This window comes from Cavia porcellus, unplaced genomic scaffold, assembly GCF_034190915.1.
Source record: "Cavia porcellus strain 051 isolate PalLab524CR breed Dunkin Hartley unplaced genomic scaffold, mCavPor4.1 scaffold_7, whole genome shotgun sequence".
Classification (NCBI taxonomy): Eukaryota; Metazoa; Chordata; class Mammalia; order Rodentia; family Caviidae; genus Cavia; species Cavia porcellus.
In genome coordinates, this window is record NW_026947490.1 from 15,831,179 (window position 1) to 15,858,308 (window position 27,130).

At 35.8% G+C, this 27,130-nt stretch overlaps 1 protein-coding gene across 9 annotated transcripts in view; it reads right to left on the bottom strand.

Moving 5' to 3' along the window:
- The window catches only part of Znf568 (zinc finger protein 568), a 76,355-nt gene that overhangs the window by 11,208 nt on the left and 38,017 nt on the right, over positions 1–27,130 (bottom strand). For 5 of the 9 annotated variants that reach the window (XM_063252076.1, XM_063252074.1, XM_063252077.1 and 2 more), the window contains 3 exons: positions 23,398–24,537; positions 8,977–9,023; positions 414–537 (listed from right to left, as the gene is read on the bottom strand). In XM_063252076.1, the coding sequence (XP_063108146.1) occupies positions 414–537; positions 8,977–9,023; positions 23,398–24,537 (1,311 nt within the window). Of the gene's footprint in view, positions 1–413; positions 788–3,217; positions 3,267–8,976; positions 9,024–17,763; positions 24,538–27,130 lie in introns of those variants that run through there. The other 4 variants (XR_010048463.1, XM_063252080.1, XM_063252078.1 and 1 more) reach the window with 4 other exon arrangements.

A 27,130-nucleotide genomic window follows, 5' to 3' on the forward strand; every position in this document is an offset into this window, starting at 1 on the left:
GTTACTCTTCTGATTTGCTTATCTGTTGCTATGAACTGAGAAGTTTTGCTTTCCCATTCTTCTCTGCCATATTTCTTGGAGCTGCATCCAATGGACTCAATCACTTGAAACCAAGCCAAATTAAACCTATCTCATTTAACTTGTAGGTAGTGAGTAATTTATCCCAGAAAAAAAAAGTTGATTATCAGGGAAATAAGAAAATGGAATTAGGGTCAGAAGAAAGAATGGGGTGTATAGGAATGGAGAAGACAAAGATATTCAAGGAAAAACCCCATTTTTAACTTCTCAAGAATGGTGAGCAAGAATCAATTCATTAATTCAGAAAGGCACTTGAAAATCATTTAAGAAAAATTAACAAGAAAGACCATAAATATTTCAGAAGGGCATTTTTGAATCTTGAGGGGTAAACTTACTCAGTGAGATCAGGTTTTGGTAATTCTCCACCATTACCTCTCGGTATAAAGTCTTCTGAGCAGAGTGTAAGCATTCCCACTCTTTTTGAGAGAAGTAAATGGCCACATCTTTGAATTTCAAGCCCTGAAATCACAAAAAAGTATGTACTACTTTGAAAGTTAGGGGCAAAGTCTTTAAGGCAGTTATAAAAGAAAGTGGAAAGTGGAGCAGCAATACAGTACGGGAGTAGTAGGAAACAGGGCTTTGCCAGATCCTTCAGTGTAGGCGCATCAGTGCGGAAACAAGGGAGATCAGAGACAGCGGGCCACAGGAGTCTTAAGTATGCCTGCTCTTGTAGATGTAACTTCTTGGCACTTCCTCTATCCACCCAGGTCTGGGAATAAAAGAAGTCCAGGTAAGTGGTGTTTCTCAAACTAAACCATACATTCAGTATAGCGCACCCTCCATGTTCAGCATACATTTCTCATTCTTCCTCTCCATTATCCCAAACCAGAAACTGAAAAAAATCTAGATGCTTCTAAAATATAAAATCTGTCTCTGAAAATGAATGTTATTTCATAATTCAAAAGTCAGGCTTAAGAAAATAAAACCACCAAAATTTCAGGCCCAAACCTTCAGAATATTAAATCCTAATCACTTTTCCATGTTACCAAAAATTCTTAAACAGATACCATTTTACTGTCTGCATCTTATATAGTTAAACTTTTTTGGCACTTGCTTTGACAGGTTCTCTAAAGTTCTTTTGCAGTTATGAGCCATTACTTTTCAATGTATACGTTGAGCTAAATTGTTTCTATTATTCTTCTTATGCTTCAGCTACAAAACAGATGAAGAAAGATTCAGATTTACAATGCTGTGACCTAAGGTGAGCACACACTACACAAGTTCAAAACAGAGCCACTAACTGGTATCCATCTGGCATAGGCTCCTGGGGAATATCACCAAACTCCACCCACTCATTTCCCAGTTCTAAAAATCCCAGATAGCTAGTGATACTGGCAGACACCAAGCCTTCCAACAAAATCAACATCAATTCTTTTTTGGGGGAGGGAAGGTACTGGGAATTGAACTTAGGACCTTGCACCTGCCAGGCAGGTGCTGTGCCACTCAGCTACATCCCCACTCCCATCAATTCTCTTTTTATCTAATTAGAAAACCCACTCCCCATCAGTATTTTTGGTGGAAGAGTATGCAGTTAGGAAATGCCAGGCAATTTGCTGGTAAGTACTTAAATACCTGTCAGAGAACAAGAGAACACTTAACGAGCTGTATCATTTGGTTAGAATCCTGATTGAAACAACTGACCAACTGCTAGAAGCTGATCTATGTCCAAAATGTCTTGCTATGACCCTTTCTCTGCAGCTAGGGAGATGCTCTGCCACTGAACACATCCCAAAGACTTGAGGGAGACGTAACTTCTTGATACAGTTCCAGCTCTGCTCTGGAGAAAGGTTTCTGAAACAATGGCTTATAGTTTCCCTGGGGGCCTAACAGATGATATCTATCACTTCCCTGGCTTTGTTTTCATAGTCAAGAATTGGGACCCTCTCCCAGAACTGAGGTTTAACCTATTGAATCACTAATACCGAGCCACACAAATCAGCATGATCAGCAGGTTTTATGAAGTCTCAGCAGAGCTCGTGTATCTTGCAAATGGCTTTATATGAAAGTTCCGTTCCCACAATTCTCATAGCCTAGTCCCCACTTGAGATCTTCTATGGCTTTTCTGCCTAACATTTTCTCTGGCTCCTATTTCCAGCTTTACTGCTGATAACATCATGTTTACTATATCTCAGTCATAATTATTATGTTTTATGCATTTTACATTCTTGGTGCTTCATATGTTTAATTCCTTAGGAGAGACCAAAAAATAACTCAAAAGAAATTTTAGCATGGGGAAGGTTAACTCATTTATTTGGATTTATGGTTGGCAGTGGCACTGCTGGGTTTTGAATCCAGATTTCTCCAAATTCACCAGTGGATGCTTCCTTCTGGCTCTTGTAGATAAAGCTGAGAAATTTTTGATTATTAAAAAAACACCCCTTCAGTTAATGTTTAAATGAGCACAAAATGCTTGGTTGGGTCTGTTTGTCACTGTAGAGGATAGAAGTCTCTGAGGGAAAATCAAAGGCAAAAGGAAAGGAAGAGAAGCAGCTACATAAAATTCTTTATTCAAAAATATCAATCAAAACCCCAGTGACTCTGACTCAGCACTAAACTCTTGTTAGGGAGATAAAAAAAGAAAAGATGAAACAATCACAGGACTGCTGACCTTGTGGGGTACTAGTTATCATGAGCAAATAATGGATGGAATTATTAAAAATATTCTGGAATACAATATGAGCTGACAAAAAAGGAAAGTCATTTTCAGAAGTTAAAACTAAGGGAAAATGCGAACTAAGGGGAGTTTTTCTGAGCTTTTGAAAATTATTTAGCCTGCAGAATGTCTGCTGAGCCCAAATAACCATGAGTTTTGACAATCTCTGAAGCAGCAGAAGCAGGAGGCCAGACCTACAGATGGCCAAGATTGGGAATCTAATTGGTTCCATACATTAAAGACCTAAGACCTCTCGGAAGTAGTAATCCCAATTCTTTGGAACTGTAGGGAGAACTGCCTAATTTGAACCTGGGTAGCTGGTGGAAAGAAGACATTCTCGAGGAAATATAGCCATAGCCAGCCCTTACATAGGTCTGCAACTCATTTTTAGATTATGAAAGTACAATGACAAATCTTGCTAACTATCAACTTAATATGGTTCTGATTTGGTGGTATTCATAGTGGAAGCAAACACAGAGGAACAACCTTCAACGTGGTCCCAAGAATCCAAGGGTAGAATCCCAGAGAAAAAGACCTAAAAGTAAAAAAATAAAGTAGCACAATATTATAAATGCAGTAAATGCCACTAATACACTTTAAAATGTTCAATTGTATGTTATATGAATTTTGTCTGAGGTGGGGGAAAGAAAAAAAAGAATCAGGCACAGAGTGTAATTTCATGAACAAAGAGTCAGGAAAATCAGTTGTGTATTATTTCAATTTTTCATTATATTTGAAAATTTCACTAAAGAAATGTTGGGAGGAAAAATTCGTACTTGAAATATTCATATATGACACAAATAATATCCAAGAATATAAAACAAGCATATTTCATGTTTTTTAAAAGGAGATAAACTTCATGAAAATTTCAGAAAAACATCAAAATTTACCATAAAAAGCTATAATATTTGAGTCATATGGTGGCTGGAATAAATATTTCTGATGAGAAAAGCTACTGCATTGAAATAAGAGAGATTATCAGAATGCTACCAATAAAAGACAAGTGAGGTTGAGTATAGAAAATAGGTTAGAAAGCTAAAGTGAGATGATTTAACAGCTATTAACTAGGGTTCTAAAAGAAAAAAAGAGAAAGAACTGAGAGAAAGGCAGTATTTGAATACATGATGGGTAATAAATTTTCAGAAGCATTTGCTATGGTTTGGATGTGGTTTGTCCCCCAAAGGTTCAACAGGAAGCTTGGTCCTTGGTATGGTGATGTTCAAGTGGTGAAATATGGTGTTTATTAGAAGTAGTTATTTGGAGGCACTGGCCTACGAAGAGATTAATGTAGTTCTCATGAGACTCCTGTTAGCTCCCACAAGAGTGGCTTATAGTAAAAGAATAGGACTGGTTTTCTCCCCTTGACTCTGACTTCCTGTTTCACCATGTGAACTCTTTTCATCTCTTCCTTTTTCCTGCCATGATGTCACGGAACCAGTCAAGAGATTCCTCATCAAAGGCAGAACTGAGGGGGCTACCCCATCTTGGATTCTAAGCCTTTACAACTGGAAGCTAAGTAAACGTCTCTTCTTTATAACATATCCAGCCTAAGGCATTTTGTCATGGCAATGGAAAACACCATACAGCATTATTCCAATTCAGGAAGCCCAATGAATTTTGCATGGAATATAAAAAAAAAGACCAAACCAGGTATGCTGATACACACCTGCAATCCCAGATACTTGGGAGGCTGAGACAGGCGGATCATAAATTTGTACAAACTGAATATCTGTTATTTGAAATTCTTAGGGCCAAAAAATGCTTCAAATTTTGGAATATTTGTACAGATGTTATTTGCCAATATGCTTTAAACATTTTAGATTTCTGAGCATCATCAATTTTGGATAAGAAATCTCAGAAGTTTGACTGACACTGCAGGCCACAGCAGTTTGACTGACGTGGGGGGGAGGCTGTGCAAAGAAATGCAGTGCATGTCACAGCAACTTGACTGATTCCCATGCTGCCGCACTCCAGCCACTGCCTGCAGTGCCTCTGGGCAGCCTGCGAGACCTGTCACCCCGGCCTGTGAGTGACTGGGCACCCACCAGCTGCCCCCCACCCCCACCCCACCACAGCCGCTGACACAGAGGGAAAGCGCTAAGTCTACCTCCCCTGCCGCCACTGCTGTGCTCCAGCCGCCGCCACCTGGAGGGGAGGTAAGGAGAGTAATACAGTGCAAGCCACAGTGCTTGACTGATCTGGAGGGGAGGGGCCAGTATACAATGTCCCTGTCTGCAACTCACTAGTACACTGCAGTGGGAAGAGTCATCTAGCCAGCCCACTTCAGAAGAACTGTAACCAACAAAGAAAGAAACTGGGGCCTCCTGGAAGAAGCAAAAAAGATGGGAAGAGGAAGCAACAAAAAAGTCCCCAGGTCCCAACCCTGAGAACACTGACCCAGGACAGGTAAGTACAAAGGAGAACGAGAACAGCAAACATGCAATATCAGACACAGTACCAGTGGACATAAAGAGATATATTCAGGACCTCATAGATGAGTTCAAAAGGGAAATATTTAGCTGAATACAGCAAGATATAAGAAAATTAATTAAAGAGATACTAAGCACCCCTCAAGCAGACACAGATAGAAGGGAGGAACTCAAAAAAAGGAGAGAACCATTTGGTGAAGAATATAAAAAACATAGAATACATGAAGCAGATTAAAAGAGATCACCAGGAAATTAAAAACTCTATGCAAAGATGGCAAATCAGCTGGAAAGAAACTAAGGATAGATTATCCAAACTGGAGGACAGTTTTGCAATGTGGGAGTATGAAAGGGAAAACTTTTTAAAAATAACAAGGAAACAAGCAGTAACAATACAAAGGCTAGGAGATGACAAAAGGATCTGTAACTTGAGAATAAAGAATTTGAAGAAGCTGAGGTACAAACAAAGGAACTATAAAGGTTATTCACAGAAATAATTAAGGAAAACTTCCCAAACATAAGAAAAGGAAACAATATTCTGATATATGAGGCATACAGAACTCCAGCCTCCTGCAACCAAAACAGAGCTACACCCAGGCATATAATAATCAAGATCTCAGAAATTCAATATAAGAACAAAATATAAAAAGCTGTTAGAGACAAGAAACAGATAACCTATAGAGGAATGCCCATCAGAGTAACAGTAGACTTCTTGACACAAACCATCAAGTCAAGAAGAGCCTGGAGCAAAATATTCCAAACCCTAAAAGAAAACAACCTTCAGCCCAGATTGATATACCCTGCTAAACTGTCTGTAGAAATTAATGGAGAAACAAGGTGCTTCCAAGACAAAGAGGAACTTGGGAAATTCACAACCACCAATCCAAGTCTACAGAAAATACTGCAGGGCATTCTAGAGAGAGAGAAAAGTACTTTGATTCCAGGAACAATGGCAGAAAGGCCTCAATGAATGGAGCAGAAAACAGAATGAAGGAGATAAGCAAACAACTGATGGTAAACAAGAGCATAACAGAAATGAGGCAGAGAAGATTTTATTCAAAACTGATGTGATTGATAGTATCAAGTCTGAGAGTATAGGCAACTATACTGAAGATGACAAGATTCTATGATATACATTCTGGTTTGATAACTGCCAGTTTTTGAAGTTCTATACTATATACAAAGTTGTGTTTTTAGTAATACTGTTATGTACTGATATATTCAATTATACTATGTCTGATGATATAGCCAATTCTATTGGAGATAACAAGAGACAACACAGGAACCATGGTAGAACTCTTTGTACAATGGCCTTATATGTTTATTTCGTTTCATGTGTTTATAGGAATATGTTTTGTTTTGCCATGCTTTGTTTTGTTTCTCCCTCTAATATAGAAAGGATAGAAATATATGTTAAGACTCATGCATGTGTAGAATCTGTAAACAGTTTATGAGAACAGATCTTATGACACATGATGAAATGAACAGATACTTTGAAGAAAAAGAGACACTAAAATACCCAGTGCTGATCCTGGAGTGTCAAAATGTGAAACCCAGCAATAGTATCTTTGTTCAGAGTGATATTAGCCTGCTTGGGTTTATTCAATGTCAACACAATTGAAGATATGGATAACTGCATGTATGTTTAAGTGTATAAGATTGACAACCACGTTACTAAGTTTTTGTTGGACAGTTGATCAGAACTGTTTGCAGTCTCGCTGATGAATTCCCACTTTACATATTCTACTCTTGTACCTTAAACAACTATTTGTAAAACGACAATATGTAAACATCAACTAGTGATTTCTTACTGTTTATTTTTTTCTCTGAACGTATGTATTATTTCTACCTATTTTCTGTTTTGCTTAGTCTTTCTTTAAATAAAACTTAAAAAGTTTTTGGATAAGAAATGCTCATTGCGTACCCTATACATTTTCTATTATTCAGTAACTAATAAAGGCAGTTTTACAAAATAGTTATAGTGTGATAAGGACTATGACTGATGCAGCAATGGGGACTGGAGTGACTTAGAGCCATAAACACAAGTAGAAGGCTCACGTAGGCTTTGTAGATGCTGGTTTTTCAGTTATGTCCAGACAACCCAGAGAAGCGGGTGGGGAATGTGTCCCTCTTGAGTTTTCTGTTCAGTGGAGGAAAAAACAGTATTTTGCATTCTGAGAATGGTTAACAGTTTCATATACTAGAGTAAGAGAGAAAGCAAAGAGAGATGAGGCTGAAAAGAAGGACCAGATTAGGAAATGTTTAACTTGTTTTTTACACCTGTAAGACTTAATTGAGGGATTTCTATCCTTCACATTCTACTGTGGCCGTATGCATTAAATTCAGGATCTCTCACATCCTACACAAGTACTCTGCTACTGAGCTGCAACCTCAGCCCACCTGAGGGTCTTTTAAGCAGAGTAAACTGGCTCTAGTTTAGACAAGAATCTTACTACACAAAACAAGGAAACAGTAACTTACTTAAGTAGGATATATTGAAAATACCTGTTATGGTTCATTCTGTCTACTTGAGAAGTTTAGAAGTTTAACTAAGCAAGTCAGCAAGAAACCAGGATCTTTACTTTGTAAACACCCTCATTCTATGCAAGAAGAGGGCACAGAGATTTTGGGAGTTTTATACCTGCTCAAGGGGCAGGGGTGTGTGTGGCCTGCGTACAATGTAAGGGAGGAAAAGAGGCTTGGTTGCCTTCTTTTGCTCCTTTCTTTGCTGTCTTCTGCTGCGTTAAACTGTTGCCCTGGTGCCATGCCACCAGGCCTTGGAGTCAATTGCTTAGGAAATGAAACCTCACAAACTGTGAGTTAAATAACTCTTTCCTTAATTTTGGGTGCTGGGGATGTTGTCTCAGCAATGAGAGAAAAGTAACAAAGACAGTATCTTATAACAAACGGAAGATAAACTAGGACTCAGAAAAAAGGACAGAATTTCACAGAACAGAGGCAGACTGAACAGCGTCACTAAGTTATTTTAAGTATCAGGAAGAATACAATCATCCTGGGAAAAAGTATCTAGAGCTGAAAGGAGTAGAGGAGCACTCCAGGCTTAGAGATTTGTGAGTGAAAAGGCTACAGCAGGTGAGGATGGTGGCATCTGCAGTAATTTCAGGACTCTGAGAGGCTGAAGTAGGAAGATCACAAGTTTCAGCCCAACCTGGACAACATGACAACTTTAAAAGACTCCATCTCAATATAAAATTTTTTAAAAGGGGAGGAGCTAGAGATGTATATCAGTGTGAAGGCCTTGGATTTAGCCCCTACTATCACCACCACCACCACACACATGCATGTGTGCACATGTGTGTGTGCACATACACACACAGAGCTACTGGAATGGCCCTAGAGAGGACAATAGAGAAATCAGTGAGATCTTAGTCTACCTTCAACATTCCTGCCAAATCACTAAGGCAAGTTCACAGTTGAGACAGTTCTATGCATAGTGCCTCATACCTGTAATCCCAGTACTTGGGGGCTGAGGCAAGAAGGTCACCATGAGTTCGATGACAATGGTCAGTTCAAGGGCAGGCTGAACTACATAGTGAGACCTTATCACAAACAAACCCACATCATTCAAAGAATAAACAAAATCCAGGGGAATGTAAATTCTAGATCACACAACACAATTTATACAAAGCAGATGGCTTAGGGCCAGTTTAGGAAAACTGCTCCATAAATGCAATTTATTCCTTTTTTTCTGCTTTATCCAAACCACTAACTAAAGTATTCTGGGTAAACTCCAGAAATAGAATAGCATCTTAAAACCCAAGAAATTCTTTCCAAGAAGAAAGTGACAAGGCAGCTTACCTTCACCATGATTTTTGATGTACACTTCTCTTTTCCTCTTCTGAGTTCTTAGAGAGAAAAAAAGGTGGAAAATAAAATGGTTAAGAAAGCATGGAGCCCAAGGAAGTGAAGTCAGAATACTCCCCCGCTTCCTCCAACTCTTCAACAAAAACTGAGGATGCCCAAAGAGGCCTGCCATGTCCTCCCAAAGTAAAAAGGTGACTTAAGGGGCCTATAGAGAGTCTGAGGAGAGATTCCCAGACTGTAGAATTTTTCTTCCATGGGAGCCTGACTCCAGGTGCTTTCAATCCAGCATCTGTCACTGAGCCTAAATCTGTGACTTCAATACACAGCCTAAGTGGGCCCATCTCTTAGGGTCTCACACTCCTGTCTTTGAGGCTGATGAATTTCTATGGGCCTAAAGCCCCAGTGGCTAGAGGGTAACAGAACAGAGATGTGGAATTTGGGCTAGGAAATCATCCTGTAGACTGGGGTGCCGTGGGGAAGTGCAACTTGTAGTCGGGAATGTGATGCTGCGGTAGCCAGGCATTCTGGTTTCTTATCACCACTCTACAAGGCATCCCTTTGAGGAATGTGGTTGAGGGGAGACTAAGGAGGCCACACGTGGGCTCAGCACGAGGACAAAGGAATGAAGTGGATTGAAAGGTGTCAAAATACTAGGTTAAAAGTGCAAGTTAATGGAGTATCTATGTAGCAGCATTCCAATATCATTATAAGATTAGATTTCAGAAGGCCAGGCAATGGTAACAATATATCCAAAAAACACATAAAATAGAAAAAATGATATTAAACTTCATATACCAGATAATACTGTTTTAACATTTTTACAAAGAAAGACAGAAAGACAGGCACTTTATAATGTGTGACTGTGACTGATTTTATTCCCTTTCTTTTTAAGAGTAATTCCCTTATAATTTAGCAATATCATTCCTTCTTGTAAAGGGTTACTAAATTCTGTTAAATATAAAATGAATAAGTATAGACTCTGAAACTGATAATCTAGAAAGCAAAATACATGGTAGACAACATTTTTGAAATCCATTTTTTGATTCTAGAAGATAAATGAACAAGGTTGATAAATGCATTAGAAATGAAAAAGTTAAACCATAGAGTTTATATAATTTTTGAGCATATTATGTGCAACTCCATAACCACCATAGAGGAAACTAGATTTACACATTCCTTCTGACATTTTTTACAGAATTAAATTCAAGAACAACTTCTGTAGTGTTGAGCCTGTGGGGCTTTTGGGGATAGTCCCAAGAAGTTCAGTGCTCTCCTCATTTTTTCTCCCCATGTGGTAGAGTACAGCCTACTCATGGGCATATTTCAACTGTTTATTTTCAAAAATTTAAAATCTCTGTACTATTAAAATAATAGTACCAAAAAAATAACAGTACCAATAACCCTTCTACACACCTGTCCCATAGATTATCAGCTGTTAATCTGCCACTTTTGATTGCTTTTCTCTACAATTTCACAGTAAACCCAAATGTCACATGAATCCCTACTAAATATGTTTGCATGTATCTACTAAGATCAGGGCATTTTCTAACCATATACTACTATGTAGAGTATTTCACACATATATCATTAAACACAGCAGCACACATACCACCCAACACAAAATGGTGTCTGACACACATCACTAAGCACACTAATACACATCCTTTATACCTCAAACAGTAACACCATGATCACATTAAAGAAAATTAACAATTCCAGAATTTGTTCATATTCAAATGCCTCCCAACTGTTTTACATACATTTTTCTTCAAGCAAGAAACCATCACATTACATCAAAATTCACACATTACATTTAATGTCATTTAGTTTCTTTGATTCTAAAATAGATTTTGTTGTTGCTGTTGTTTTCTCCAGTTATTACCTATTTTGTTTCTTTTAAAGAGTGTAATTAGTTGTCCTCTAGCATGTCTCACATTCTGGGTATGTCTGGTTAGTTCCTCCTGGTAAAATTTAGTTAAAATATATTTTAGTAAGGAGACTGCATAGACAATAAGGTGTCCTCGTGCCAGAAAACACATGAAGTCAGATCACCTTTGTATTGATGACCCTAAATTTGATCATATGGTTAAGGTGCTAATGTCCAGGTAATACATCACCATTGTAAACAGATACTCATTTTCAAGTTGAGATTCTCCACTGTGTCCAGTGTTCTGTTCAGAGGACTTATGAGAAAGACACATATCTTAGGAAGAAAAGTGGGATTTTTTTATTATCGAAATTATGATCTGCCAAGAAAGCCGGGGCACTGAGGTAAAACATTCACTGATGCTCTTGGCTGATAGTAAACTGTTCTGCCTTATAAAATTTTTGGGAACTGGGTATCATGGAGATCTTTTAAGTATGAAGGTGAATGACAGTGGGATTTCCCAAAACTAAATGAAAAGATATTGTATTTGTGCCAGTTTCTAAAGTCTGTATCAGTTTGCATTCAATTAGGAGACAAAAATCACAAAGAAATTTAAATGGATTTTAATATAAAACATTACTGAGTTCTTTAGTACTAAAGGAGAATGTTCAAGGAAGAACTATGTTATAGAGGCTGGATTTCACACATCTTTGGGGATGCGGTTGCAGCACTGTATGGTGGAGAAGTCTGATGGACTGACTCAAAAAGCATGAGTGACACTATAAGCATAAGGCCTGAGAAGAAAGGTATCCACATCAGGAGGGTGGGCAGGGACTTCCTTCTCCCTCCGCAAATGTAAGCCATGGCTGATGGGCCAGACGCAGAGGAGCTGAGGTGCCACTATGGGCACGAAGTCTGGGGCAAAGTCTCTCAGAAGGGGAGCCTCAACAACATTGTCTTTGGCTCAGGCCAGGCATGTAATATTTACAAACTACATGCTCTGGAGCACAGCTGGTGTTGAACATCACTGAATGTTCTCATATACACACGTCCACCTCATGGGCCATGAAATAACATCAAGAAAAAGCAAAATGCAGCAACCATCGCTAGAGAGGTCCCCTTTTCCTGCGGTGTTTTCCCTATACCCTTTATTGACAATGCCTAACATTATACTTGCAGTAAAAGATACATGCATAGAGTTCATAGTACAGGTATTACAGGCTGAATTTCAAGCTGAGAAGAAATAAATTGGTACTAGTACAACCTCCTCCTTTGGCTACTCAGTTCCTACATACACTTTTATATATATTTAAGTTCCCTTACATCAAAATGATTATAGTTTCTACCAAACAAGGTATGAGAAACAAATGAGAAGATATACAATCTCAGCAGTTGCCTATATTAATTATTAACTGTTGGATATATTAACTATTAATTATTAACTGTTGGATATATTATTTCTCAAATTCACTTACAATCCCACTGAATAATCGTTTACCTATATCTGGCCTCCAAAAATTTGCATATAAAAAGGAAAACATGGCTAGTATAAAAATACTCACATACAGTAGGAGAACAATATGCAAGCCACTACAGTCTTTATAATTAGATGTGAAGTTATAGTTGATGTCTGCAGCTTTCTCCTTCAAAACCCATTCCATTTCCATTACCTTTATTTTAATTAGTACATGCTTATAATACAGAGAATAGTGATGTCTGATTTGGACAAACATCTTGGTTATTTTTAATCCATTTATATCCCTTTACCTAATGACATCTTGGTTATTTTTAATCCATTTATTTAAAGAGTTTTTACACAAATGTTTATGGTAGCTTTATTTCTAATGATCCCAGACAAACTACTTATATATCAAAAGGTAACTGTAGAAATATATTGTAGTATTTTTACTCACTAATGAAGAGAAACAAGCTGGGTATGGTGGTGCAAGTCTATAATCCCGGCATTCTGGGAAGCTGAAGAAGGATGGCATGTTCCAGTTGAGCCTGGGAAATTTACTGAGACCTTATCTCAAAATAAAAAGATCAAAAGGGTTGGGAATATAGCCCAGTTGGAAGGCCCTAGGTTGAACTGCCAAAACTTCAACAAACAAGCAACTACTGAAACACAAAAGACAAAACCAATAACCTGAGCAAATATGGCTGGAAATCAAAGATATACAATTCCATTTACATGAATTTCTAAAACAAGCAAAAATAATCTATGGAGATAGAAATCAGAGTGCTGACTTCAGAATGGGGCTAATAGTCATAATGAGGGAAGGGGCCAAGAGAACTTTCTGGAGGAATGGATATAATCTATTTTTTGGCCTGGAAAGATGTATAAGTATATACATAGGTAAAATTTTATAAATATATTCACTTACAATTTTTATATTTTATGTATATATTCAAAATTTTAAAAGGAAAATGGAAGAAGTAAAAAAAAAGGTCATAAAAGAAGTGGATGGGAATGTTTTAGAGATAAGAGTCAACAGAGAAAAGGCAAAAGTACAATGGAGGGCCAGGGCTTTAGCTCAGCAGCATAAGTGCTTGCCTTGCAAGCGTACTACACTTGTGAGTTCCATCCCTGGTACCAAAAAAAAAAAAAATAATAATAATAATGATGGGCTAACACATCAGGGCTAATCAAGGGATTACATACTTTAGACCAAAAATACGGACTACTTTAATAGCTATAGTTTCCAGTTTTGTAAACTGCTTAAAAGTTGTCCATCCTAACAAGTAAAAGCTGGAAAAAAATCAACTTTAGTCATTTTTTTCATTTTATTTTAATTATTACACGCTTATAATACAGAGAATAGTGATGCCTGATTTGGACAAACATCTTGGTTATTTTTAACCTATTTATATTCCCTTATTTTTCTTCCTTTGCCCCTGATATACCTCCCCATCCCTAGAGTCCTATCATCTTTACTTTATTTATTTATTTATCCATACTTTAGGTTTATAATAGAAGAAAATACATGTGATATTTAACTTTGTGAGTATGGCTTATATCACTTTGTATGTTGGTCTCAAGGTCTACCCATTTTCCTTCAAATACCATTATTTTCTTCTTTATGGCTAAATAATATTCCAACAAATTTTCTTAAACCCAGCAGAACAGTGAGATGACAGGACAAACTAGCTTCCATAAAATCCAAAAAAGAGATAGGCAGATACAATCAGAGCAGAAACTCCACATAAACTAGCAGTGGGGCAGAAAAACCTGAAATATAATTGACAAATTACTAGAGGTTCAGTGTAGACATCTCAGAATTGAAAACTCTGATAGATCCCAATCTAAAGAGATCTTTACACTTTTATGAGTATTATCTTAGGCTCTGAGTAGGTTCTTACAGTAAAGACTAGAGAAAAATCACATTGTGCATCTGGCATGGAAAGAGACAGAATACTCTGAAACATACTAGAGCACTCTGTTCTTCTTAACAAGACCTACTCTAAGAGAACTAATATACTACAGATTAACTTGATGGAGCTTTATTAGAGTCTAATCAATTGGGCAAAGAGAAATACCCAAATCTGGTCCACTGTACAGAAACACTGGTTAAATTCAGTCCACAGGCATTAGTTCACTAAAAGACTAGGACCAAGTCATAGGGCTAAAGATTGCTTTCCCTCAGTCCATATCTAATTGCTATATCACAAAAGTCATGTTTCCTAGAATTTTTTTTTTTGGTACAGGGGATCGAACTCATGAACTTGCCAGGCAGGTGCTTGTGCCACTGAACTAAATTCCCATCGCTTCCTGGAGTTTTTTTGTTTTTGTTTTTGGTCTTTTTCCTTTTTTATTGGTACCGGGGATCGAACTCATGACTGCCTGCTTGAAAAGCAGGCGCTTATGCTGCTGAGCTAAATCTCCAGCCCCGAGTTTTTTTTTTTTTTTTTTAACAACACATTGAGTTTTCAGTGATAACAATGATGGCAACAGCAATAACAAAATACAAAAACACAAGGCATATTATAAACAAAACAGTAAAGAAATAGTGTAAGGCTAAGAACCAGACAGATTCAGATATGGCAAGAATGTAATTATCAGACTGGGAATTTAAAACAATTATGAAAAATATGCTGAAGTCTCGGGTGGGCAATGTAACCAGAAAGATGGAAATTCTAAAAAAGAAAACAAAAGTTAAAGATCAAAAATACTATAATGCAAATAAAGAATGCCTTTGCTGCCCATATAAGTGAACATGATTTGGATGAGAAAAGAATCTGAGTTTGGGAGTATTTCAATGGAAATGTTAAAATAGAACCTTTCAAAACTAAAAAAGAGAGAACAGAGTGAAAAATGAGAAACTGAATATCTGACACTACAGGACATTACAAAAGGTTTAAAATAGAAAAAACTGAATAAATAATAAATGCAAAATGGAAAGCATGAGACTCAGATGGGTTCGCTGGAAGAAATCAGACCAGTTCTGTACAATGTCTTCTAGAAGAATGGAATACTTCTTACTTCATTTTCTGAAAATAGTATTAGTCTAATACTAATTACCAAAACAAGGACAAAAACATTAGAGAAAATTAACAATAAAAAACCTTCAGACCAATATCTCTCATGAACGTAGAAGCAAAAATCCTCAAAAAAATGTATAAGCAGATCAAAAAATATATAAAGAGTTATCCACCACAACAAATAGGATTTATTCCAGATATGCAAAGCTGGTTCAATATTTGAAAACTCTGTCATCTATCATATTAACAGGTTAAAGAAAAACCACAAGGTCATATCACTAAATGTCCCCCCAAATCACTTGACAAAATCCAGCTCATTAACATGATCAAGAAAAACTCTCACTATGAAATCAAAGTGAATTTCCTCAACTTAATAAAGAACATTTACAAAAAGCAAACCAGTCAGGCATGAGAGCACACAGTTCTAATTCTAGCTACTGTGCTTGAGAGACTGGGACAAGAGGATCACAAGTACAAAGGTGGCCTGGGGAATTTAGCTAGATTCTGTTTCAAAATTACAAAACACAACAGGGGCTGGGAATGTGGCTCAGTGGTAGAGTTCTTACTTTATACGCAGAAGGCCCTGAATTAGATCCCCAGCACTACAAAAAAGAAAGAAAAATACAAAACAAAACAAAATCCCAAGTCTAAACAAACCACTAACAAATCCATAAATAAAACACTACAGCTAAAGTCAAACATTTTTTTTGGTACCAGGGATCAAACTCACAACCGTGTGCTTGCCAGGCAGGCACTTATGCCACTGAGCTAAATCCCCAGCCTTTTAAAGTCAAACTTAAGGTAAGAAACTAAAGGCTTTCACTAAGATGAAGATATCTTCTCTCATTACTTGTTTTTTTTTTTCTTTCTCCTTTTTATCGGTACCGGGGATCGAACTCGCGACTGCCTGCTTGCAAGGCAGGCGCTTATGCCGCTGAGCTAAATCTCCAGCCCCTCATTACTTGTTTTGAGTATCATACAAGTCCTTAGTTAATGCACTAAGAAAAGGAAATTGGAAAATACAGATTGAGAAGGAAGAAAACTCTGCAGATGAGCTGTCTATGTAGAAAATATATGACTCAAAAGCTTCCAGAACTAATAAGCTATTACAGCAGGACCTCAAGTGATTGCATACAATATATAAAATCTAATCACTTTACAGCAATGAGCAAGCAGAATTTAAAGTTTAAAACACAATATCATTTACATTAGCATCCTCCAAAATGAAATACTTAAGTATATGTCTAACAAAATATGTACAAGAACTACATGAGAAAAATTATGAAAGTGAAGAAGCCAAAGAAGAGCTAAATAAGAATTGTTCCACATTCAAGAAATCAGTTCTTTGATTTGTGATCTTCATTTTTAACATTTCTTTTCTTTGGGGGGTATCAGAGATCAAACTCATAACCTTGTGCTTGCCAGGCGGCACTTGTGTCACTGAGCCATATCCCCAATCCCATTCTTACATTTCTTGGTGGATGATAACAACCTTTAACTCCAAGATCTTGCCTCTGAACTCACATTTCAACATGATTCAGTATATCCAATTCAACTCCTATTGAAAGAGCTTTTCAACAGGCCCAGTAGAAATCAACAGAAGCTGGGATTCACTCTTATTCAAGACTGGACTCTCTCTCTTTAGCTCTTTGGTCTAGATTGAAGAACTATCAAATTTCCCCACTAAAAAAACTTAACTAAAATCTCTAGGCTGCTTCTGCCAAAAACTTTGAGGCTCATTATTCTAAATCCAAACAGAAAGGCCAATTCACTGTAACATGACTTTAAATGGCACAGTCCATCATACTTACTTTTTAGCAAATCCCTACATACCCTACTAATCTTTTGGATGGAGTCTGTATAAAAATGGAGATTTCTGGCTAATTTTTTGAGGATAAATGCAAACTTCTTTTAAAAATGACATTCACTATATATTTTACAGATTTTTCTTTTTTGGTGGTACTAGAGTTTGAATCCAGGAACATTCTACCAGTAAGCTACATTTCTAGTCCTTTCCTCCTTTTTTTGAGACAATGTCTTGCTATGTATTCTACGTTAGCCTCGAGCGGTAGTGACCCTCCTGCATCAGTCTCCCTAAGGCTAAGGATTACAGGTATGTATCCCCAGGCACCCCTCCTTTTTTTTTTTTTTTTTTTTTTTTTGAGTCAGAGCCTTGCTAAGTTGCCCCAGTGGGACTTAAGTTTGTGATCCTTTTGCCTCAGCCTCCTTGAGTGCTAGGAGTAACAGGCATGCAGCTCTGTACCCAGCTAGGGACATTATATCTTCAACATGGCTTTAAGAGTGGTTTTTGTTTTCTCAGTGTTTATTGCTGATTTTTGAATCCATGTACTGAAGTTTTAGGACATCAGCTGGACTTCAAAATGTAGAGTGTGATTCTACTAAGAGAGATAGACAGCAAATCCATATCCCCTATATTTGTTTTTGGTTTTGTGGGAGATTTGGGGAGGATATTTTAACCTCAGGTACATAGTGATATTTAATCCCAAACACTGCTGGATTATGCACCGGCTCAGTACTATTCCAACAGGGCCCACACTTAGTTTTTTCAATGGCTGTGTTGAAATGTAATATTTTGGTTTTACTACTCCTTTCTGTCCCTCCTGAGCAGAAGATGGGTAAGTCCTGCCTATTGACATCAGGTATGGTAACATGACTTGCTCTGGCCATAGCAGTGTAAAAGTGATGTACACCAGTTCAGAGTAGAATCTTCAAAAGTTTTAAGATCCATGGCATGATTTTGCCATCTCTCTTTTCCCTATGTGACTTCCATATTCTAAATAAATGTGCCACCATATACAGCTCTGAATGGGCACTTTAAATGACCAAAATTTTTCTTGTAAAATAAACTTTGTTTTTAAAAAAGAAAAAGAAACAACTTCCGCACCTTAGTGTTAACAAATGTCCATTTTTTCCAGGAAGTAGTAATTGAGGTTCATCTTTTTGCAAAATAAACATCAATTTTTTTTTTCTTGCTCCAAACTCTTTTCCATAGTCATCTCCATCTATAGTGACTGGTAGTTTCCCAAAAGATTTGTCCATATTCTAACATCTGGAACCAACACAGGTGATCTCACTTGGAAAAGGGAACTTTGCATCTGAAATTAAGGATCTCAAGAAAAAATCTGAGAAATAATTCTGGATTATTTAGGTGGTCCCTAAACTGAATGACAACAATTAATTGAATTGAGGATAATCCCTTATGAGATAGAAGACGACACACAAAGTAAAGGGGGAGGTTATGACCTTTGGTGGGAATATGATCTTATGGTTAACTTTTTGATTTTGGAATTTCGGCCTCTATAGTTCTCTGATGAGTCTAAGAAAAGACTGCTTTCCCTTCTGTTGTCGTTAACAAAGAATATGCCTTCCAGGCCCTTTAAAGGCAAGAGCTAAAACCAGAAGGTTTGGATTTTTAAAGTTATTCAACATTTAATTTATAGAAAAGGCATCATAAAAGTCCTATTTCATATTTCGCACCATTGACAAATATATACTCACTACCATCACCAGTTCTGGGTATTGTAAAATTTTTAATTTCCCAGTTATGTCTGCAGCTATATTTAGCTAAGAGTGTGAAGGAATGCAATATGCACATTGGATACCTGTCCTTAAAGTAAATTAGTGTGTCTTTCTGTTCCCTCCACTACTTGGTGCCTTATGACATAAATGTGATAGCATGCCACTTACGGTCATCAGAATAAGGCTACTACACTAGACAGAGGAGATGGAAAATATTAAAGAAGGTTTACACCAGTCCCAGACTGTCTTATAGACCATTAAGTGACAGAACAATAAAAGCAGTCATCTTATTTTAAGATACTTATTTTTGGTCTGTTATATTCTATAAAATCTATACCTCAAATATATTAGCCCTATCTTTAACAGTGAAGGAACCTGAAACACTTTAAGTAAATTCCATTTCAACCTCTGAATTATATGTCTCCCACTACCTGAATTTTTTAGACTCTGTAACCAGTTTTGCTCTTCTTCTTGTAAAATGTTCCACTGTCTTATTAGATCAGGTTCTGTGGCAGACAGAATCTAAGAGGAAAATTTAATGCTGACATTTACTGAGGGATGCTCTTGGGAATATCACCTGTGTTAAGATACAAGAGAAGCAGAACTGAGTGGAAGGAGAAACTGAATTGCAATGCAGTTGTAATTCCTCAGAGCTCTAAACCTGGGGTGCCTCTTCCATTTGTCATAAATTGAAGCAAAGGGGTCAAGGTTGTCTTCAAGGGACTGTGTAAATTTGCATAAGGCAATTCTTTTCATCTAAGAATGATTCTGGTAGAGGAACTTAATTGTGAGTGATTAGAAGTCAAGATTATTCGTAGTGGAAAGCAGAAGTGTTTTGGTTCTAAAGGTGAATCTTATCAACTCTGAGGTATAGTGTACATTTCAAAGCTTCCCTAGGATTAAGCTGAAATGACTCGTGGCAGGATGCCTGGCCTAATACCCTTGACTCCCTTTTTCTGTCCAGCTTCCTCCAATGCTTCTTGCTGAAAGCATTTCCTCATTAAATTATTTATATAGGAATTTTTATCTCAAGGTCTGCTTTTGGGATATACATTGGAAAAGAAAAGTCCGTAACAGATTTTTATTCCATTCCCCAACCTTTACCCAAAATATTTCTCACTAGTCTGCTGCATGTTAAGCAAATATTCCGTCATCCAGCCATTTACTTGCCACACCAAGAAGTTATTCTGTTCTTTCTTCTTTTTACATGAGAAATTTCTATTGAATCATCTCCAAAATATATGTCAAATCTATCAATTTCTATTGCTGCTAATTCAAGCTACTGCTAATATATACTATGTGTTCCAAGGTCACTCATAGGAATTGTACCTTATGAAGTTTGAAGTGTAGAATAGAAATGCTCCAGTAGTAGTTCATGTATGTTCAGATAAAGAAAGAGTTGCTACAATTTAATATTCTTTTAAACTGTTACCACAGACAATTATATCTATATCGTTATTTTTTACACTTTAATATAAAGGGAATATGCATTTGTAGAGACTAGCTCACTTGCTTGCTGACATACAATCAGCATAATACCTGTCTTAGACTTCCAATATGGTTCATACCCAAGCATTTTCCCCTCACTGATAAACTCAGCTAGTTTTATGGAAGGACAGAGAGGCCAAAAGAGGAGCCTAAAGAGGGTGTTAGGCTTTGAGCCTAAAATGAAATTTTAAATTTCTCTGTTGACACTGAATTTATATAAAAAAGGACATAAGATTTACAGTACATAAAGTATATAGAGAAAAAATAAGGAAATAAATCATGGAGAAAAACAACAGTTTAGATGAAAATTAATGTTTCTCAATTGAAAATATTTACATAGAAATTTTTTTCAGATAATGCATTAAATTAGAAAATTAGAAAAAAGTTTGCAGATATTAGGTATGCAGATAACACTAGATTTATAGGAAATGACAGTATTTATTTAGACATATTAAACTGTTACTGTTTTCATTAAAATTGAGTCCTTGCTATATATAACACCATTGTCCATTTCCAAAAATACCTAATCATCATCAACATTTACATAATCATAGTTATATTTCAATCAATTTTAAACAAATTCAAAAAGTTAAAAGCTTTACTTAGATCACTATCCTCAATCTTTATATCTTAGGGATAGGTTTAAGTATGTTATAGAGAAGAAGATCCTTTTGGAGGAATTTTATTAATTATTGCTTACAATCTGAGATCATCACTACTGCCAACCAAAACTAGATAGAATATATAACTCAAGAATTATAGGAGTTGACAATATGGTTCTATATGTTATGAATAAGCAGTTTTACAAAATTACTTATGACCACCAAGGAAATAATTAACAATAACATTAATGCTTATGCCCTTGCATGGAAACTCACAGGCTGAGAACACTACCACTGCAGAGTTCAATTCTCAGGAAACTCTTATTCATTTCACAATTACTCTGAACACATGACTAAGTGGTTACCCATTAACTAACAAAAATCTGTTGTTAAGTAATGATACACACACTAAAAGGACAGGGACCATGAGCAGATCATTATATCCTAGAATAATAAATGCAAACCCACTTCATTTGTTATAAAGATATCTGATTTTCAAAATTTAATAATTAAATGTAAAAATGTAAAAAAATTCATAGAATAAGACATGCTAACTTCATATTACATCATGAGCAATATTCAAGCTATGAATTTTCTGGAAATATTTTTAATAAAGGTCAGCATCTGATAGGACATAAGAATCCATTATAATATTTCTTTCTATGAATAAAATTTTTCTTAACCTATTAATTCTGAGAAATTACTAGAAAAACACTATATTAAGACAGTCCAATCATAGTACCACTGTGGTATCAGTAACTGTTAGGAATTTCTTTACATGCTACCAGTCTTTTGTAACGTGTAAAAAATACATGTAAACCTAACAGTCCCTCTTAATTAATACCCTACCTCCTATCCTGCCAAAGATAACACCATCAATAATGAGGCATGTATCTTTTTAACCCATCTTGAATAGTTACTTAAATAAAAATTTGTCTTTGTAAATGATTTCATCCCAACTTACATGACTGTTACACAATGTTTCATCCATACCTTCATCTTTTTTTTCATTCAACACTTACTATACAACTTGGATCTAGTTGTTTTTAACTAGGGTTTACAATTCCATCATTTGAATGCATCATACATATTCATCCATTAAGCCACTGATGAATATTTAGGATCTATCTATCTATCTAAAATATTTTTTGTGAATTTCTATAGGATGAAGACCAGAAATGGAAGTGTGGGATCCTTCTAAAAACCAACCCAAACCACCAAACCAAACCAAACCAAACCAAACCAAGCCCTCATTCCCTCAAAGGATTACAGAATAACCTGTATTTTCCTCCAATGGTTTCAGACTTTGACTTGTTAGATTTCAGTGTTAAAATTCTTTAGACTATCATTTCTTTATAATTGTAGGGTTGAACATAATTGTATTTCCCTTGATATAATCAAATACTTTAAAAATTATCATTTGCTAGGCCATTGTTTCCTATTAACTTAAAAAAACTTAACATATAACAAATTCACATATACTCATGGGTCTGTTGTTTAAAACTTTATCCTTTAGGGCAGTATAGTGCTTGCCTGGCAAATACAAGGTTTTAAGTTTGATCTCTGGCACAAAAAACAAAACAAAACAAAAGGCTTTTATTCTTTAAAACTGTTACCCTATCTAATGTACTACTACCACACACTTTTTAATGACTATAACTATATAGATAGTGTACAAATAGGGTGTCTCCTTTGCTGTTTTTCAAAATTTTCAGCAATCCATAGACTTGTTTCACATGAATTTTAGAATAATTTTGTAAATTGAGGCTAAGATTGTTTGCAAAGGCATTCAATCTATAGATTTTTTTGAGAACTGACAACTTTATGATACTGGGTTTATCAATGATATTTGTAGTTTATCAGTTTACTCAAGGTCTTACACACCCAACAAAATTTCACTTTTTCCAAAACAGTCTTGTTCAATGTTTTTTGAGCTTACATCAAGATGTTTTAAGTAAATCATAGGTTCAATATACAAGAGAAGGTCTGCCCTTATTTAGAATACTCGGTGTTTCTCACCTGTATGACCCCTCTTATGTATAGAAAGGGAGCTCCTTTGAGAAAATGCTTTTCCACAATCATTACATTCAAAAGGTTTCTCACCCGTATGGCTTCTCATATGTATAATAAGTAATGAGCATTGAGAGAAGGCCTTTGCACACTTATTACATTCATAGGGTTTCTCTCCTGTATGACTTCTCACATGCAAAGTAAGGGATGAGATTCGAGAGAAGGCTTTACCACATTCATTACATTTAAATGGTTTCTCTCCAGTATGTATTTTTTCATGTTCAAGTAGATTCTGTCTCTGACTGAAGGCTTTTCCACACTGGTTACAATGATATGGTTTTTCTCCAGTATGAATTTTCTCATGTTCAGTAAGATTTGATTTCTGGCTAAAAGCTTTTCCACACACTGTACAGATATAGGGTTTCTCACCAGTATGAATCCGCTGGTGTCTGATGAGGTTTGACATCTGAATAAAAGCTTTTCCACAATCATGGCACTCATAAGGTTTTTCTCCAGTATGAATTTTCTGATGTGTAAAAAGATTTTCTTTTCGGCTGAAAGATTTTCCACATTCATTGCACTCATAGGGTTTCTCTGCTGTATGATTTCTCATATGTACAGTAAGAGATGAACTTTGAGAGAAGGCTTTCCCACATTCACTACATACATAAGGTTTCTCACCTGTATGACTTCTCATATGTATAATAAATACTGAGCATTGAGAAAAAGCTTTTCCACATTTATTACATTTATAGGGTTTCTCTCCTGTGTGACTTCTCATATGTAGAGTAACAGATGACATCCGAGAAAAAGCTCTACCACATTCATTACATGCAAAAGGTTTCTCCCCAGTGTGAATTTTCTCATGCTCAATAAGATTTTGCTTCTGGCTGAAGGATTTTCCACATTCCTTACATTCATAAGGTTTTTCTCCAGTATGAATCCTCTCATGTTCAATGAGATTTGATTTCTGACTGAAAGCTTTCCAGCAATCCTTGCATGAATAAGGTTTCTCTCCAGTATGAATTCTTTGGTGTCTAATGAGGTTTGACATTTGAATGAAAGCTTTTCCGCATTCATTACACTTATAAGGTTTTTCCCCAGTATGAATTTTCTGATGTGTAATAAGATTTTCCTTTCTGCTGAAGACTTTTCCACATTCTTTACATTCATAAGGTTTTTCCCCAGCATGAATTTTCTCATGTCTAATGAGGTCAAATTTATGAGTGAAGTCTTGTCCACACTGATTACACTTAAAGGGAGTTATGACATAGGACGAACAATGGTAAAATGGTTTCCCAAACTCATTACATTCAAAATTTTTCTCTCTTACACAGCCTTTCTCATAACTAAACAAGTCTAAATTTTGTTCCAGATCCTTATCAAGTGAGTCACATTCATAGAAGCTTTGGCTCGAAGTAATAATGTCTGAGACCAGAGGAAATAGTTTTGCAACTTTTTTACATTCAATGACTTTTTCCTTAATCAGAGTTTTCTTGGAGATGGATGTGCCTTTCCTCAAAAGTGTTCTCTGCTGCTTCTCGATCTGCTCATCAACTTTCCAAACTTCTAAAATGGAGGACCAAAAATTATTACTTGTGAATTTATCATTGTACTACTAGTAACATATCAGAAATTTGCTCATGTGGGGTATAATCTTTGTTGTTGGCCTTAGTCAACCCATATGAAAGAAATCTAAAATAAAGTACTAGTTCCTAAGGTTTGAGGGGTTAACTACTATAGAAAACTCTATGAAGAAAAAACGGGTATGTACACAGCTAAGTAGGTTGACTGATTTTAAGTATGTCCTATAAAGTACAATGACAAAACTCACAAAATAAGTATAATTTAAAATAAAAGGGTAAATACATAAATGAGTTTATAGGGAAGGGTCAAACAACAGAATAAAACTAATATTTGTGGGTAAATAGTGGACTGAAGCATACTTTCATTTCTTGTCATTTCTAAAATTCCTCTGAAAACTAATAAAGGATCAAATCTTTAAGATTAAATGAAAGTGTAGACATAGGCAGATAAGACTTTTCAACAAAACAGGGTAAGTTAAAAGACATGTAGCAAACTGTTTACTAGGAAAGCACACTTAACAAGCTAAAGCAAAAGTTTCGTGAAGAAGAAAATACCAATATGGATAAAGTAGTTTCACCACAAACCCTGGGAAAGCTCAGGACCTAAGAAGATTCAAGTACCTTTTTCGCAAGAATAGACAAGAACAAGACAAGGATGTTCTCACCACTGCTTTTCAAAACCATACTGGAAGATCTAGCTAATGCAGTAAGATAAGAAAAAATTAAAAAGGTGTATAGATTAGAAATGAAGAAACAATATTAAAACTATCTTTGTTAATAGATGGTATGATATAATCACCCATGTAGCAAATCTGAAAGAATAAAAAAAAAACTGTGGGAACTAGTAATTATAGTACAGTTGCAGGATTTAGGGTTAACATACAAAGTGAATTGTCTACTGTAAATATAACAACATATGTGTAAGATCTACATGAAGAAAACAGATCCATGAGTTCTGATGAATAAACTCAAAGAAAAACTAAATAGGTATTACATTTAAAAAGATACTACATTCTCAAGAATTAGAAGTCCTAATATTTTAAGATGTCAGTCCTTCTCAATTTGATCTATAGATTCAATGAAATTTCACACTGCCAATTACTTTATGGATACAGAAAAACTGATTCTAAAGTTCATATGGAGACAAAAGACCCAGAATAAATGACACAGAATTTAAAAAGTGACCAGATATCATGTAACTTTGAAACTTACTATAAAATTATCAAGATAATGTGGTATAAGTGAAAGAATAAGCAGAACAACAAAAAAGAAAACAGAGCTTTGAAATAAACCCACATAAACACAGTCAACTGATCTTTGAAAAAGGAGCAAAGGCAATATAGTGCAGCAAAGTCTTTTCAACGAATTATGCAGGAAATGAACAACTACATATTAATCTAGTCACAGACCTTACATTAATCACAAAAATTAATTCAAGAAGAATTACATACTTAATTGTAAAGCACACATACAAAAATTTGTATTATTTTATTTTATTGTTTTGACTCATGGTCTCACAATATAGTTGTGGCTGGCTTTGAACTCTCAGTGATTCTCCTGATACAGCCTCCCAAGTGTTAGGATTACAAATGTGGGCCACCATATACAATTCAAAACACAAGTTTTAAACTCCTAGGAGACAACACAGAAAACCTGCATGATCTAGGGGTATGGTAGTAACAATACCAAAGATGTGATACATGAAAGAAAAAGTTAGTCAGACTTCATTAGAGGTAAAAACTTCTCTGTGAATGATACTGTCAAATAAATAATGAGTCACAGATGAGGAAAAATATTTGTAAAAGATACAACTGAGAAAGACTGCTATCTAACATGTGCAAAGAACTCTTCAACACCCAACATTCAGGAAAACCTGATTAAAAAATAGGCAAAAGACCTTCAACAGATTTCTCAATAAAGAAGACACACATTAAGAAAACAAGCATATGGAAATATGCTCAACATCATGTTATTAGGAAATTTATTGCAAACCAAAATGAGATATCACTATACAACTACTACAACAGATAAAAATCAAAGTTGCTGATAAAATCAAAGGCTGACAAGAATGTAGAGCAAGAGTCTCATTCACTACAGGTGGGAAAGTAAAATGATGCACTTTGGAGGACAGTTTGTGATTTTTTTTAGAATATTAAATATATTCATACAATACAAGCATGGTATTTATCCAGTGAGTTGCAAACTTGCATATGAATGTTCACGTATATCTGCTAAAATTCAGAAAATGTTCTTTAGTAGGTGAATGGAAAAACTGATAAATCTAGACAAAGGAATATTAGTCAGTGCTAAGAAGAGATGAGCTATCAAGTTATAAAAAGATGGTAGAACCTTAAATACATATCGCTAAGTGGAAGAGTCCAACCTGAAAAGGTGACCTACTGTATGATTCCAAATATACTGGAAAAGTAAAGTATATTACTAGTTGACAGTGGTTTTAGGAAAGGGAAGGAGGAAATAGAATTTGGAGGGCAGTGAAACTATTTTGTATAGTAGTATAATGAATGCATTTCTCAAACTTGTACAAAAGTTAAACTACTACTCTACTACATAAATTG